At 32.2% G+C, this 17695-nt stretch overlaps 1 protein-coding gene across 5 annotated transcripts in view; it reads right to left on the reverse strand.

The window, feature by feature from the left end:
* The window catches only part of LOC108726478 (uncharacterized), a 34141-nt gene that overhangs the window by 2668 nt on the left and 13778 nt on the right, over positions 1-17695 (reverse strand). For 2 of the 5 annotated variants that reach the window (XM_018454079.1, XM_018454078.1), the window contains exons 25-47: positions 16495-17097; positions 16194-16370; positions 15805-15988; positions 14995-15122; positions 14438-14887; positions 14041-14362; positions 13514-13944; positions 13038-13446; positions 12651-12953; positions 12401-12567; positions 12040-12324; positions 11782-11962; positions 11514-11710; positions 11093-11377; positions 9846-10020; positions 7867-8207; positions 6830-7058; positions 6493-6690; positions 6188-6391; positions 5889-6052; positions 2929-5751; positions 2524-2710; positions 283-978 (exon numbers count right to left, since the gene is read on the reverse strand). In XM_018454079.1, the coding sequence (XP_018309581.1) occupies positions 283-978; positions 2524-2710; positions 2929-5751; positions 5889-6052; positions 6188-6391; positions 6493-6690; positions 6830-7058; positions 7867-8207; positions 9846-10020; positions 11093-11377; positions 11514-11710; positions 11782-11962; positions 12040-12324; positions 12401-12567; positions 12651-12953; positions 13038-13446; positions 13514-13944; positions 14041-14362; positions 14438-14887; positions 14995-15122; positions 15805-15988; positions 16194-16370; positions 16495-17097 (9139 nt within the window). The other 3 variants (XM_018454082.1, XM_018454080.1, XM_018454083.1) reach the window with 2 other exon arrangements.

Consider the following 17695-nt stretch of genomic DNA (forward strand, 5'->3'; position numbering starts at 1 on the left):
GCGGGTTTTCTCCGTGTTCAGATCCATTCTTGGAATGCCAACGTTTCGTGAACCTTGCAGTTCACTTCATCAGGGCGAGGAGCAGCCTGATACTGAAGTGAACTGCAAGGTTCACGAAACGTTGGCATTCCAAGAATGGATCTGAACACGGAGAAAACCCGCGAAACGCAAGATTGTCACATAGGTAACACCCGTGAAAGCCTCAAGAATAATATGTGTGTGTCTATACATCTATTACAAACATATTGTATAAATGTTATGTAGTATTGATATTGCTCTTACGGCTTGTTGCTTTTTTTATGCCGCTTTTCGAGATGAATCCATATTCAGGCGGTGTACCAGGCTGTAAAATATTGTCGACCTTTTCGGAAGTTGCGTGTTGCTGATATTTTTGGAAATTAATCTTTTTATCTATATCTCCTCTGCGAATCTGCGTCAGCGCCGAAAAACTAGTGTCAAATTCTATCGGCGATACATTGTGTGTCGGTGTACTCAAAGATCTTAGACTCCTTCCTGTGGGTGGTTGAACTTTTCGATAATATGGATCCTCTGTGTCGCTATCTACTGGAGCCCATTTGGGTCGAATTCTGCTTGAATCTACATCGCTCTCGTAATCAGATTCTCGAAATTGTCCTTGTACAAATTTTTTCGGTTTAGGCACATAGTAATTAGCTCTTTGCTGTTCCTGGACAGTTGTGGCATTTGTGTCGCCAAACTTGATAAAGCGACTTGTTTGCTCAACAGTAACGACCCTTCTAGAATTCTCCGTTGATTCGTCCATCCTTACGGTTTTTTTTGTCTCTGTACCCATCGCATTGGTAAACGGCATGCTTGTATGTGCCTCATAAAATTGTTGTTGCGGCTGAGGTGGTGCATACGCGATTTCTGGTGGGGAGCCAGGTAGAAGAACCGTTTTCGGTTTTGTTGGTACAATTATTGTATGTTGTTTGTGAGATGAACTTGATTCCATTGGTTTTCCTATATGAAAAGTTTGTCCGTGTGATCTTCTTCAAACCTTTTCTGACCGCTCGAGAAAAGAGCATAGTAACAAAGGAAGATAGAGTAGTAGCGGCCGGTTTCACACGTCGAACAGATCTTATTAAAGCCAGAGAATAAAATTTAATAAATTTCGATCTTGATATATTTTCCATATTACTTTCATAAATTAAATATTAATGATATGTCGGACTTTTCTCGATCTTGAAACGATGAAACCGGTTATAACTAGATAGTGGAGGGCATGCTCCATGAAAAATAAATTCATTATGCAAAAATAAGCTGTTATAAAAGAGACGAAACTTAATAATCACTTCTAACTAAAAGAAATAGCATGCAAGATAAGTTAGATAAGAAAACTTGTGCTTGGATAAAGCTCGTAAAAAACTATACATTATAGTTGAAAAATAAAAACGAAACATTTGTTTGTTAAGGATTTAGTTTCTAATTATTTTCTATTTAAAATACGTAAAATTATAATGTAATTTGGAGTATAAAGCAATGGTCTAATTGTGATTATAAAACAGTGGTTATATATGTGTGGTGTTATATATATTTGTTACTATCGTCAAAAATATCGTTGTCTTTTTTATATCATTTTTTTTCTGTATCACTTATTATAGTTATAACAGAGCGGTTTGTATTGTAATATGTCACATTTTAACATAAATAAATATATATAATTATTTATGTTTATATATATATAAAGATACAGAAAAAAAATGATATAAAAAAGACAACGATATTTTTGACGATAGTAACAAATATATATAACACCACACATATATAACCACTGTTTTATAATCACAATTAGACCATTGCTTTATACTCCAAATTACATTATAATTTTACGTATTTTAAATAGAAAATAATTAGAAACTAAATCCTTAACAAACAACGTTAGATTTTCTCATTTGTAATCTCAAAAAACTAACAAAATCTAAAAATGACTCACTGTGTCTGATACTGACTGGCCAACATATCAAGAACCGGTTTTTGAATTATTAATAGTAATGTTTGCGATACGGTGCTTTGTGATCATGGTGAGCATCCTTATTTTTGGGATAATTAATTATAATTTTAAAGTTTTTTGATAAATTAGTGTGTGTGTGTGTGTGTATGTGTGTGTGTATGTGTGTGTTCCATTTTCTCTATTTCGATATTTCCAATATTTCCTTTCTTTTTTCTTTTTCTTTCATTCTTATTTAATTTCTGGCATTTATATTCTCAATGTAGGGGAGTTCACCATGACAAGATAACTTTTATGCATTATATATATGTTAGTTTGTGTTGTCTCTGAAGAAGGCCGAAAAAGTGCCGTCAAAAGTAAACCGAAACATGTAATGCGCGTTTAGTAGAATAAAGAAGTTTTACGCTTTATGGGTGTATTATTTGCGCGACGTCTTCTGCGCTTGACTCCTATTGCCTACGTTTTCTTTTGATTTATAAGGAGTCTTTGTTAGTTTGATTTGTTATACGGAATTAATAAAGTATTTCAATTTAAATGTTAATTTCAGTAAGTAGTACCTGAATCGGTAACATTAAATTTCGTGGAGCCAACTGTATGGCATGACAATATTCTACCATCATCACTCTCGTAGTCGCTCTCGCGGAAGTCACCCTTCACTAATTTCGAAGGACTCGGAGAAATCGACAGAATTTTTTCTGTTGGTAACAATTTTCTATGTAATTGGTTTAGAGAATATCCCGTTTCCTGTAAATAACATTTTTTTAAGATTTCTGATTTAATGTACTTATACATAGCACTTATACAAAAAACACAAATGACATACATATATTTATTAGTACTACATAATCTGACAGTTAATGTATTAAAATCTACAAAATATTTCATGATATTTATTAATTCATTTCTTAAGCAAGCATTAAAAAATAACATTTGAAATGGCACACGGACATCAAATCTCGAACCTTCATGGATTCGAATCTATGCAGACTACTGCTGTCAGTTGCTGATTCGTAGCTCTTTTCTAACGAACTACGTTGTTGTTGAACAGCTTTGGGAGCCGCTTGTGCACTACAAATAGATGGCAAGACGAAGGAAGATTCTTCTTTTTGCAAATGATCAGTTTTGTAACAATGACTTTCAAAGGATTTCGTTCTACTCTCAGTACATGTAATATGACTCTCAGTGTGAACTGTTGTTGAGGATCCGTCATGTTTTCCAAGAAATTTTTGCGTAGTCACAGATGAAGCCTTCTGCTGAAATGGCTCATCAGTATCTGCCATATAACCACTTTCTTGCTGAAAAATTTTTACTTTAAACTTTGGTGATTCCGGTTTTTTGACAGGAGATTTTGGCACCAAACTCTTTGTACTTGGCTGTACATAAATTGGTGGAGAACCAGGTTTCAAAGGAATTGAGCTTTGCTGTTGTTGTTGCTTGACTTCTCTTTCATGTCGTTTAAATATTATTTTTCTTACTGCTTTTTCGGAAGGTTCTGTGGTAATGAGTGATGATGGTCTTGTAAATTGTGCAGGAGTCTCAAATTTGGAAGGCGGAAGTGGCTCAGGTTCAGTGGACCTTGGCCTCGTCGGCTGTTTCGGAACAGGTGCTTTAACTCTTCGATAATGTGGTTCTTCGTTGTCGCTCTCATAAGGTCTCCATTTTGCTTTTGGACGACTATCAAAATCGGACTCGTAATCACTTTCATGACTAAAGGAACCCTTAACAAATTTTGACAGAAGTGGTGTTGAAAGTTTGACAGGTTTTTTGGCTGGAACAGACGGTGGTGTAATGCGTACATCTTTTGGTGGAAGTATGGGTGGTTCCTTTACTCTTTCTTCTACTGTCGTGGTATGCTCCAATCTAGTTTTTTCTTTTGCAAAAGATGGTGATATATATCCAATTTCCGGAGGAGATCCTGGCTTAATAGCGATAGAGTCTATTTCTGTCTCTATAACACGATGCGGTGGCGGAAGCGATTTCGTGGCTGGTTCGACTCTCTTTACCAAACTAGGTGCTTTCAACTCTTTGTCTTCTATCCAACGTTTCGAGCTGAAATCTTCTGGTTTCTTTGTCGTTTCAGCTTTTTTTATGTTACATTCAGTAATGTACTTTTCAAACAAAGCTTTCTCTTGTACAGTATTTATAGTATGATCGACCTTAATTGTCTCAGCATTATAGATTATCGGACCTAATTTCGTAGGCGGAGATGCTTCAGTTATTTTTTCAGTGAACTTTTCTTTGGTACACCATGACTGTTTCTCTACGGCAGACGATTCCGTACTAATTTTCTTTATTGTGCCTTGCGGTATTTCCTCAATTTTCTGCTGAAATTCTTTCGAAGAGCTTTTGTATTCTTCAATAGGAACATTCCATTCATATTTTTGAATAGGTTTAGTTTGTGATGGCCATGATTTTCTGTTTGACTCTACACATTTTTTCGCCCAGGATTTTTCCATCGCCAATGCATCCGCAGATGGTTTTGGCGATGTAGATCTCAAAATTTCTTGCTGACTAGAAGCAGCTGAATGACATCTGTATTCTGATAGATCTGTAGACACGTGCGATTTGGTTTCCACATCTGATGATGATGACCACGGTCTAATAGGAGAAATACTTCTCAATATAGACGTTGAAGCGTATTTCCATGGTTCCATCTTTTCTTCTTTAAAATATTTGCTTTCCTTCTTCTCGTACGCATCTTTCTTTTGTATGCATGTTTCTTCAAATGTTTCTTTTTTCTCGAGTTCAAAGGGCGGTGGTATCGTAATTGCGAAGACAGGTTCCGCAGCTTTGACAGGTTCTATTACTTTTGAAGTAGACATAGGAAAGATCTTTACGCCTCCGATTGGAGCATCTATTGGAGATAATGTTTTATCAAAAGATTCTTGAAGCTGTTTTGCCTTAACAAATACATCAGGTCGTTTTTTTTTCTCTTCTGGTTTTGGCATATAGCATATCTCGGGAGGTGGTTCTGGCACAAGATCAAAATTTTTCATCATTTTAGAATTCTCCGTCTGATTTTGTAGTTGTGAAATGGACGAATCGAAAAATATCTTTTCCTCTACAGTTTTTTTTACCTCCATTGAGGGCAACATAGAACTCTCATATGGAAATTCAAATAGTTTATTTTCCACTCCGCGAGATGATGATCCTTGTTCTAATTTAGTAAAAATGTCCTGAGCGGTCTTCTTTATTGTTTGTAAGTCTGATGATCTTATCTCCGGTTTCTTTGTTTCCTGATAAATAGTTGCTTGCTCATAATTCTTTGTTAATTTTCCAACTTTCGCTTCTTGAATTTGTCCTTCTTCTGTCAGCTTAATCATTTCCTTTGGCCCTTTTGGCATTATCTCACTTTCCTTCGTAATGGACTCGAAGAAACTCAATGCATCTTTTTTTACAATCGTAGAAGTTTCTATGTTTTCGTTATTAATCGTTGATTTTTCCTCTGTTTTTATTAATGGCTTCGTAACATTTTCCTTGTCACGGTCGATTTTCTTTGTTGTGATCGTTTGCTCGATTCGAGGTTTGGACTCCACAATAGATGGAGTTTTATGTTCAAGTTTCATATGGAACTTCTGTTCTGACTTCGTTTCGGTTTCATGAGATTCGATTATAGATGAAACCGTTTCCGATTTACTAGTTTTTATTTCTGGTTCGGTGATCTTTTGCACAGTATCAATTGTAGTCAATGTCGTAATAGGCTTGGATAATTCGATTAACGCTGTTGTTGGTATCTGTTCGCTCGTTAAAGTACCTGATGATATCTCTTCTTTTTTCCCTTCGGACTAAATGTAAGTATATAATTTTAGAAATGTTTAGAAACAGTAAATATTACTGATTCAGAACATTAAATTTTATTCCATTGCTTTATGTTATTATAATAGAAATATTATATAGCTTGCTTATATTAAAGATAAGTTACCTGAATGACATTTTTATCCTGGATGTTTTCATAAATGACAGTTTTATGTACCTCGACCATAGTATCAGGCTTTGGTTCGAAAATCGCGATATCAGCGATACTCTGCGCCTCGCCACCGGCATTTGTTGCTCTTACCATGTATTTGCCAGCATCTTCTTCTTTGGCTGTTTTATATATAATACAACAGATTAATAAAATAAATTCTTAAAATATTTATAATTATTAATTATAAAGTGAGAGAACAGTTAATAAAAACTTATTCAACTATATGATGAGAATCTGTGGATAAAAATATATACCCTTGTCAATAACCAACGTGTAACAATTTCCTTGTTGAATAATTTTTAATTTTTGTGGTTGTTCGTTGATTAGAACATCGTTTTTATACCAATTAACTATTGGCTCAGGAATACCAGTAATTTCTACTTCCATAATAATACGATCTCCTTTTTTTGCTACTTGAGCTTTGAGGCGCTTGCCGAAAACCGGGGGAAATATTGTTTCTAAAATTATACGGTAAATTCATTAAGCAGTGAATTCTTATACATAGTATAAATTTTATGTACAATCTTCCTTGATTAATTTATATATGTATGTCACTTACTTTTAACGACCAAGTCAGCCGTGCTACTAGCACTTCCAACGTCATTGCTCACTGTACAGGTATATCGTCCAGCATCTTTTGCATTGACATTTTTCAGATCCAATTTTACATGATTATGAACATAACTAATTTTTATGTTATCCTTTAATATCAACTCTTGACCGTTTTTCGACCACAGAATCGTTGGTTGTGGAAAACCTAAAATAAATTAAAAATAGCCGAAATAATGAATATTTGAAAAATATTGAAAAAATTCCAGTTTTTTTTCAATATATATATATTTTTTTTTTTTCAAATATAAATTATATGATTTAAATATAATGTGAAGCGCACTTACCATCAATGGTACCTTCAAGAACTACATCAGTTCCTTGGTCAACAATTATTCCTGTAATCGGTGAAATGAATCTTGGTGCTATCAATTTCCTAGATGGTCTTTGAATTTGATTTGTTTTAACATCATGTTTTACACCTTCCGTTTCTTCGCACACGAGAATGGTCTTCTTTTGTTCCATCTCGCCAGGTTGCTTTTGTACAATTTTTTCATACTCCTCGATTTTGTGAGACTAGAGATAGTATTTTTCATTGAGCGATACAATGTTTATATGTGATCAATATTTGGTATAAAAATTCTCTAACAAGGGAACGGTCAGAACTGTCCCTCACCGATTTTGATGCGCTTTGGATATGTTGTAGAACATCAAAAAATATTCGACCCATATTTTTTTATAGCGGCTTATCAAGATGATAGTCGTGTTATATACAAACGCCACGCATGTTATCATCTCGTTTTCTGAAATATTGAATCGTGGAACCATAACATTATTATACATGAATGGATTTGGTATCCTATGTGCTCTTTAATTTTTGTTCTTAAAAATTTTTTTAATTTTGCAACTCTGATAAGTGGGGGTGGGGGTTAATTGAAAAATTTGATTTAAAAAAAAATGAATACACTATTATATACATCATAAAATATTGTAAAACCATTGTATAAACCATTTTTTTATACGCGGCATAGTTTCGAAGATATTTGCTGAAAACGAAAAAATCCATTTTCTTCAAGGGGATGTTTCACCCCCTAAACCTCGAGATAAGCCGCTATAAAAAAATATGGGTCGAATATTTTTTGATGTTCTACAACATATCCAAAGCGCATCAAAATCGGTGAGGGACAGTACTTCCCTTGTAAGTCCGAAAAATCAGTTTGGCGTGCAGTTCAAATGATTACATAATATAGTATATAAATTCACATGGAAATATCTAAGCACTTAAAATCTATAGTAGCTTTGACCGTTATAAGCTTTGTCTCTTACTTGTTGTGTATTTACATTATACGGTCTTAATAAATCGTTTATTAACAAATATATTTACCTGTACGACAGGTGGTGCTCCGTTTTCTGAGGTGGATTGTTCAGAACTTTGCATAGTTGTTTTCGTACAAACGCTGGTAGGTTCGTGTCCAGATTGTGATAAAGTGGAAGTCATAGTTGACGATAAGAATTCCTTTTTCATGGACGTTGTTGAAGAATGTGTAACAGTCGACGACATTTTGGTCAGTACCTGACTCTCACCACCACCTTCGTGATATGTTTTTTCACTTAAAAAGTGTTTATCGCTACTGCTTGCAGGATGCATAATGTCCGTAGGAGAATATGGAACTAACTCGAACACCTTTTTTACTTCACTTGCATCCGGTTTCACTGATTCACTATCTGGAAGTTAATCCAGTTATGCCAATAAAATGCTTACATTCTTCTGATGTATGGCTAACAATGAAACACACTTTGAAAAATATAGAGGCCATATTTCAATTTATAATTATGAAAAAATAAAAAGCAATACATTTTGTTTATTTCTCTAAACTAAAAAGGATGATTAATTTTTTTATAAACCAGCATTAATATCAATATTATTATAATTGTAATTCATTTCTGTGTTTCTGTTTTATTCTATCTGATTATTTATGTAAGTAATGATTGTCAAATTTCATAAAATAAATAAAAAGAAATTACATTATGTGAGAATCATTTTCACGTAATTATATCAAATTATATTTTATTTTAATTAATACAATATACGCTCTCTTTGTAAATATAAGATATAAAGAAGTCACAAGAATACTGGAGCGTACCGATCGCGCGGTTGAAATGCTCCCAGCGAAGTAACGAAATACTTTGCCTCCGATCTACGACAGAAATAGTATCGTTCACCTAGTAATAGGTGATTCGAGCACTCGGCTGCAATATATAACCCAAGACCCAATTTATCGTTGTCATTCTATACTTTAATGATGCACATGTATATTATACTCGATATCTGACGTGCAAAATCATTTTAGACCTTTTTGTACTTATAGCTTAATGTTCTTTTTATTTATTAAAAAAATATAAATCGTTTATTATTCTTTTTATTTATTTATTTATTTATTAGAAATAAATAAGAAATTCTAAGATCATATATTATTTGATTTTTAAAAATCTTTTTATTTTTGAATGTATAATAAATGGTTGAATAAAATATTTTGATTCTTTATTGATATAAACTAATATATTCAAATATTTAATAACTAGATTTAGTTTTGTATCGACAATCTTATAATTATAAAAATGATAAATACACGTATCGAAAATTATTAAAACAGAATATTAAATGATACTGTTACGAAAATGTATTTTTCAGGACACCAGACTGTGCCGATTATTCGATAAAAATAACATGGTTTCTGTATAAAATGAAAGAAGAGAGGGAAAAAAAAAGAGAGAGAGAGAGAGAAGGGAGAGGGGAAAAATGACTGAAGAAAAGAGAATGACTCGTTTGTGAAATACTCTTAAAATTTTTTATGAAAAATATGATTTTAGAATCTTTATCGATTTTTATATTAATTAAAATTAATGTTTTGCGTGCACACATATGAGAAAGAGAGAGAGAGAGAGAGAAGTTCATGTTGTATATGTCGTTTATATTCAGGTCATGCTATAAATGCAATATATAAACGTAGTATGAATCATATTCAACAATGATAGCATCTAATTCAAAGCATAAATGAAGTTATTAAATTTCAAAATACGCAATTAGTATGCTCACATGTATCTTTGTTCGATTCTCTCATTGAATGGCTATTTTATCTATCGTTGACTGGGAATTTTGAATGAGCCCCATTGGACTGGGTAACATGAGTATTAATAACTTGTGACATCGTTGCATTTTCTAATATTATTTTCAGCATTTTACGAAACGAAATAAAAGAATTAAAAATAAAAACTTATGTTACCATAATATTGTAAAATGAGTCGTTAATAAAAAGAGCAAATAAAATACAAAGTAAAAATATGTGTATAATATTAGCTTACCAATTTCGACTTTAGCACTACAAACCGCTCTACCAGCCGCGTTCTCTGCTACGCAAGAGATGGTACCAACGTGTGCATCTCTGACTACAGGAATTGTTAAAACTTGTCGATCTCCGCTAACGGAAACCAGAAAATCTTTCCCATGAACCGGCTGCTCATTGAACAACCACTGAATCTGTAAAAAAATGTTTTAATAATAAAATATATAGTAATAAATTTGTTAATTAATCCGTTGAAGAAGCAATGGACACGTATACACGTGTATCAAGAAAAAATATATGAGTGCCTGTGTGTGCTTCCGTTATATCCGATAATTTTGAGAAGATGAGAAAGATGTTAACGAAGTACCTCTGTGACAAGGTTTCCACGGTGCTTCGCACCGCATCGAAAGTTCCATCTTATGCTCCGCGGCACGACTGCAATCGAGCTTTTCACATGAAGTATATTGTTCGCGTTTAAATATAACTCGTCGGGCACAAAATTACTTTCGCCCCGTTCTGACAGGCCTGCCAACCTCTCATTTAGACGTTGTTTACGTGACCAATGCAAATTTTAAAACTTTCAAAATTCACAAATCAATCTTGCTTACAATTAATTATTATCTGATTCTAGATAATGCTTGAGACGATTTTACGAAACAAACACGTATGACATAATATGGTATTCTATTAAGTTTTCTTCTCTATAATGTTTGATATTGCTTATATTATAATTTATTACTTATTTTATTACTTATTAGGATCAAATTAAAAATTGCATTATTCTTAATATTAATAAAACTATAATATTTGACTCTCTTTTCTTTTTAATAAATAAAACACTATTCCGGATTGAAAACACTATGTATTTTAAATCCAAACATATAGTGTTTTGTTTATGAAAAATATTTAAAACTAAAACATCTTTAAATGTTTAAAAAATGGAGACAAGAACAAAACATTTTTTAATTTTAATATCTTAAAATTAAACACTTCTTTTTTTCAATGTATATAATAATACTTATAAAGTTTATTTTATCAACAACGAGTAAAATAATGTTACCGTTATGTATATACATATATACAAATTCTATGAGTTAACAAAAGTTTTAAGTCCACTAATTTTTTCATCCCTATTAGGATGTCAGTGTAGCTGACTTTTAAAAAGGATATAATGATTTGTTTCATTACACACAAAAACATGAAAAGTATGTAATGTTTGAAAAAATTTATATTGCGTAAATAAAAAAAAAAAATTAATTTACCTACCTTAGGAGAAGGTTTACCAATGACGATGCACTCGAATTTGGTTGAAACTCCTTCGAGTATTTTCCTGTCCTGAAATGTTTCTTTGAATGTTGGCTGAATCAATTTTTCTTCCATCTGAATAAATTCTTCGTTTCTTTTAAAGTCACCAAGCGATTTCACAACTAATCTGGCAAAAGCTTTGGCTTCACCGTGTGTATTTATAGCTTTTGCCACATAATTGCCCTTATCTTTCGGTATCGTTGATGAAATTTCCAAAAAGGCAGTTCCATCTTTCCTTTCTCCAATCTATTATATATTATGTCAATTTGACCATATATTATAGTATCCATAATATTGACCATATATAGTAGTATACCATATATCACGTATTTAAGTACACGTTAAATAAAGTGTAATCTGTCTCTAATATACAAACACTCACCAAAATCCTTCCGTTATGAATCATTTCACCATCATCCGAATACCATCTTAAATCAGGTTTAGGTTCTCCAATTACGACACATTCAAAAATTGCATTTTCGCTTTCAGCCACCAGCAAATCCGTCGGAAGTTTAACGAATTTTGGAGCAAAACCGCTGGCAAGAGTTTCTTCCTGTTTCTTTGAGACGTGAGATGCTGCTACAAATGCAAGAAAAAGTATTATGTATAAAATAATAATTTTTTCATTAAAAGGGTATAATTATACGTACGCGTAATTGTTAATGTACACTGACTAGAAGCTTCACCAGCAGAATTAATAGCAACTACTTTATATATACCAGCGTCATCCAAAAAAGCTTCATGAATAACTAACGAACACCGATCACCTTGAAAGAGTAATTGAAAGTCTGATGACTCTTTTACGGGCTGTTCATCGTGATACCAAATTACCTAGAAAGTTACAAAATTAAAAAAATGGTAAAAAAGTAAATTATAAAATGAAAGATTTAAAAATAAATAAAGTTTACCTCCGGTTCAGGTTGACCTACAATCACGCAGTCTAGCCTAGCTGATCGTCCTTCTTGAATTTCAAGATTTTGCAAAGGTAACTGAAATTTTAGGACTATTGGTTTTATATCGCTGCAAACAAGCTCAGATTCACTGGTTTCATGAGGCAAATGTCCTTTCACAGAAACAGTACAAGATGTGGTGGTTTTCCCGATTTCATTACTGGCAATCACCGCGTAAGATCCGGCATCCTTCGGAAAAGCTTCCGTAATGATCAAACTTGTTCGAGCACCGTCTATTTGAATCTGAATAAACACGCAAATGATTACATTATATGATTGTATTATATTAAATACATTAAAACATCACCGCTTATCTTACTTTATGATATTCGCTTTCTTCAATTAATTTTTCATCGTGAGTCCAGATTAATTTAGGAATTGGATCTCCGTTAGCTTCGCATTCTAATTTCACTTTTTGGCCTGTTCTGACCATAGCATTTGATAACGGTACTACGAAATATGGTTTCTTTGCAGAAATTTGCGCGGCTAAAATTAATATTCATATAAATAAAAAGAAAATATACATTTTTTTAGTGCGTCAGTACCAATGTTATTATTACGAGACTTACGTTTCACGTTCAAATAGGCGATAGTAGACGATTGTCCCCATTGATTTGCTGCTTTACACGTATACGAAGCTTTGTCTTCCAAGAAAACTTCATCAAACTTCAGAACAGCTTCTCCATTATTAAAAGTGATAATATAGTCCGGAGAATTATCAATGTTGGTATCATTTTTGTACCATTGTACTGTCGGTAGAGGATTTCCTTTAACAGTGCACTCTAATTTATGAGAGCATCCTTCCATCGCAAAAGAGGGCTGCAATTCTTTCACGAAAACGGGAACATTTGGCTGTTCTTCTGTGATAATTTCTACATTAAAAGTTTTTAATATGAACAATTAAGTATTAATGTACGTACTAGTAGTTAATAAAATTCGCACGTAAATCAACTTACCTTTGACAGTGAGAGTGGCCGATGTTTCGACAGAGCCATGAATATTAAATGCACGGCAAGTGAATTTGGCAGAATCCTCAGTAAATGTTTCTTCTATTTTTAAAATACAAACGCCTTTTGTATAAGTTGTTAAATAGTCTGGATTATTTAAAATCGATATTCCATCCTTGTACCATACTACTTCTGGTATCGGCTGACCAATTAGACGACATTCAAAACTGAATTCTTTGCCTTCTTGAACCGTCGCATCATTCAAAGGAACTGTGAATTCTGGAGTTAATGAAACAATTTTGTTTATTTCTGTTTCTTTAGCATATTGGTGTAATTTGTCGCATATTTCTTCAGATACAAGCTTTCTTGGTGGACTAATTTCCTTTTGAATAACTGGAACATCTTTCTCAACTTCCATCTATAATGATTATAAGTATAAATTTTACAGTTATAGTATTAATAATTTAAATCTACTTTTAAAATACCTTTTGAAGAATATGAATTTCTTTCGTTGTTACAGCGGAAGTTTTATGAATTGTTTCTTCAACTATGGTTTCATCAGTTTGGGCGGAGACGGAATGAGAGAGGGAAGGAACAATTTTTCGTGCTTGTTCCTCTTTTAATTTTTTTGCCTCTATCGCAGCTTTATCTAAAGTCTCAGCGGCAAGTTGTTCCGCAAGTTTTTTCGCGTTTTCCGCTTCCATCTTTGCAGCTTCTATCGCGGCCATTTCTATTTTAACAGCTTGTAACTTTTTGTCAGCTTCTAACTTCTCGATTTGCAGCTTCTCTCGGAGATCTTCGGCATTCTGTAAATTTTGACTCAGGGTACGCAACTCGGAAGAAATAACTGCGAATGAATCTAGCATTTGCCGATTCTCTACTATCACTTCGTTAAATTGCGGAAGTCTGTCTGTACCTAAAACATTATGTACAACATTGCAAACAGATCATTTTCCATATTTATTTTATTCGTTTGACGTATACTTTTTCTTAAATATAATGCCACTTTTACCGAAAACTATTGTCGATAATTGTTTATAAGCATCAATCTCTTGCAGTAAATCAATGGCTTCTTCAGGCACTTTTACGGTTGTTGCTTTACGAGCAATAATTACCAGAAGTTTGTTACCTTCTCTGAACCACTGTTTGGCTTCTTCTAAGAGCACGAAATAGTCGTTACTTAAATGCATTCTCTTTTTGGTATCTCTAACATGTTTCCTCAAATGATTCCATCTGTTGCGCAGAGATAAAATTTCATCCGTCACTTGTGGAGTTAATGGAACAATTGTCTCTTCTGTTTTTTTTACAAAAGTTTCAATTCTTTCGTCTAAAATCTAGTAACAAATACATAAATAAATATTACAACCTTCTTATAATCTCTTCATAATTACCGTAATAATGTAATTTACCGTTATTGTTTGCTCAAACTGTTCAAAAGCAGTTAATGTCGCTTTCAAAACTGATAAATTGTCACCAATTCTTCCATCCATATTTTTTAACTGTTCGTTTAATTCACGTAGATCATAATTAATTTTTTCGATATCCTCTCTAAAAATACATAAATGCCGATGTTCTTCGAGACGGTTTGACGTTTCGGTTTGGAGTAACTCGAACTTGACGCACACAGAATCTATCGTGCGATTCAGTTTCTCAATGTCTTGTATTGCTGATTCTAACGGTTCCTGTAGTCTAATGTTGCCAATTATTTCTCCAGATTTTGTACGTATTTGTAGTAAAGATTCCGTAACAAACGTTTTTAATATGTTAAGTTTATTTAAAGAATCATCCACATCAATCAACTTTTTAAAACTTGAAGCGCGTTCAACTTCTTGTTTTGCTTCCTCAATTTTACGCTCAATCTTAAAAATGATGAATGAAGAATACATATTTCAAGGATGAAGTTTACATATTTCAAGACATATGTATAAATTAAATGACGTTGCATTGCATTTAATATCTATCTTACCTCTTCAAGATTCCTAAAGATAAAAATTAAAGATTCTAGTAATATGTTGTAATCTTTGATGATAGTGTTCACTTTTTCACGCATTTGCACGAGTTTTTCTAAAATTTGCTCGGTTGCTTTAGTTTCACCTAATTAAATTAATTATTTTAATTAAATATGACTTTTTAAATACAACATATGATATAAATACGATACTTAAAAAGGAGTGCGATGGGAATCAGGAAAATAGTCGCGGAAAATAATGCGCAATGCTAATAAAAAAATGATATATATATTTTAATTATAACGACATGAACGTTACATCGCAATTTATTACGGTGGAGGTGTGATGGCCCCAATCGTTTATGGAATGAGTTTTTTTAATGATTTGTTTTGATTTTATTTTTGGAGTATATTGCAAAAATTGTTCTTTGCATTATAACGCAAGATACACACAATTACTGCCAACCAGTCTTGCAACTGTATTCGGCTACATTTTTAAGAGTTTGGAGACTTTCTTCTATTTGTGGGCCACAGCGGTCAATTCTATATAAGTAAAGATGCTGATCATTGCGATTTTTATTGTAGTATTTTGTTAGCTGAGGATCAATAATGAAATCGAAACGTACGCTTGCTCTTTCCCGCGACTTAATATTCATGTTGTTGTAATTAAAAATATTTTTCATTAGTATTTTTATTAGCATTTTTTATTAGCATTTTGTGCATTGTTTTTTATGTTGACTTTTACTGCCCTTCTTTTTGTGTATTTTGTTTTGAATTTCGAGAGTTTGTTTATCTTTGTGAATTTTAACATAAATATGTTTTGGTTACCTCTTTCAACAAATACTTGAATGCTTTTGATTTTGATATCCAATTCATGAAGAGCTTTATTTAACTTAGATGAAATCCGAATTCTTACATCTTGCAAATTATCCAAAATATCAACTATTCTAGAAGATCGTGTTGTTATTACTGGATATGGTGTCATCTCAAATTTTGTTATCCACGCTAATGTCTAGAATAAATCAATAATAATAAAAATTAGCAAAAGAGATAATAAATGGTACTTTTACAAATACTTTTCTATCGAGTTTTTTTTCTAGTCTTATTTTAAATAAATAAATAAATAAAAACAAATTAAAAATAGATTCTACAAATAAACTAAATCTAAGATAAGAAGGCATAGTAAAAAAGATGACAACATAAATTAGAAATCATACCTCTTTACTTTCTTCTACTTTTTGTTCACATTCCATTCGCCTTTGTCTTATTATTTGGACAGTAATCTGCCATTTTTTCCTACATTCTGTCATAATCAATTGCCAATTGGCAAACTTTTCTAAAAGAGTTTGAACACACAGACAAGCTTGCGATACGTTGAGATAAAAGTCATCAATCTACCAAGAAAGAATATCAATACAATTTTTGAAAGGATATGGATATATCTTTCTCTTACAATATATATAATAACATTAGATTTTCTTATTAAAATTAAAAAATTAAAGATTATGAGTTGCTTACGTTATTTGTTTCATTGAGAAATGTCTTTGCATGATTATCAAGTTTTTTGTAAAGAGACTCAAAAGATTTCCATCTTTCTTCTAGTTCATTAAACCTAGCCTCATCTAACACATCTTCATACTTTTTCAATTCGTTATCGATAAAATCCATTTCATAAGTCAGTTCTTCCACAATTTCATAGAACTGTATATAAATGGTACTCAATTCGATTCTTTTTACTACTGTAATCTTTATTTTTGTCCATTCGTCTTCAAAATTTTTTATTTTTAATTCGTATTTCTGTATTTCGTTCAGGCGTTCTTTGATTGGAAGAATTTCCAACTCTAAACGATCTACCTCTTCACTTTTATTTTCCAATTCGGCTAGTAATTGACAATGAATTTGACGAAAATCACACGCCATTGCCAAATCGCTACCCATATTTTGATGCTTTTGAAGAAAGATTTTAACGATATCAGTTAGCCAAGTTTGTAAAGTATTATGCTTATCTAAAAATGTAGCAAGTATTCTTGAAATCTCTAAATTTTCTTCTTTATGAGCTGAACACCGTTCCATCAAAGAAAATTTGCGATTTTCCAATTTTTCTACAGTATTTCTTATACCCTGTAAACATGATACACACACACACACACACACACACACATATATATATATATATACACACACTGCCGTCGAAAAGTTTCCGGACATGGAACTTAAAATTGTATAATATTCAGGTCACCGTAATTCGATAAAAAAATCATTGCAGACAAAAAAATAAAAAGCATGCTAAAGTATAAGTTTCAAGCTTTAAAATGCTGTTTTATTTTTTTGTCTGCAATGATTTTTTTATCGAATTACGGTGACCTGAATATTATGTTCATTTTTAAGTTCCATGTCCGGAAACTTTTCGACGGCAGTGTATATATTTGATGTTAATGCATATTACTCAACTGCTATATTACTCTATCTATAAATAAAATATCACAACAAATAACAAAGATTACGTCAATAATGCAATAAAAAATTAATAAACAGATGATTTATAAAATTAGTAATATATATATATAGAATGTTCAAAAAACCATTCAGCCTTTATATGGTAGATAGTACACCATATGCTAAGTAAAAAAGTCTCAGTGAATATAAATTAAAAGCTCAATCATTTTTGAGATATAAACAATTTTGTTAATATCATAACTAACTTATTGTCTTTTCTACG

This window comes from Mycetomoellerius zeteki, unplaced genomic scaffold (assembly GCF_001594055.1).
Source record: "Mycetomoellerius zeteki isolate Tzet28-1 unplaced genomic scaffold, Tzet1.0 scaffold425, whole genome shotgun sequence".
NCBI classification, from domain to species: domain Eukaryota; kingdom Metazoa; phylum Arthropoda; class Insecta; order Hymenoptera; family Formicidae; genus Mycetomoellerius; species Mycetomoellerius zeteki.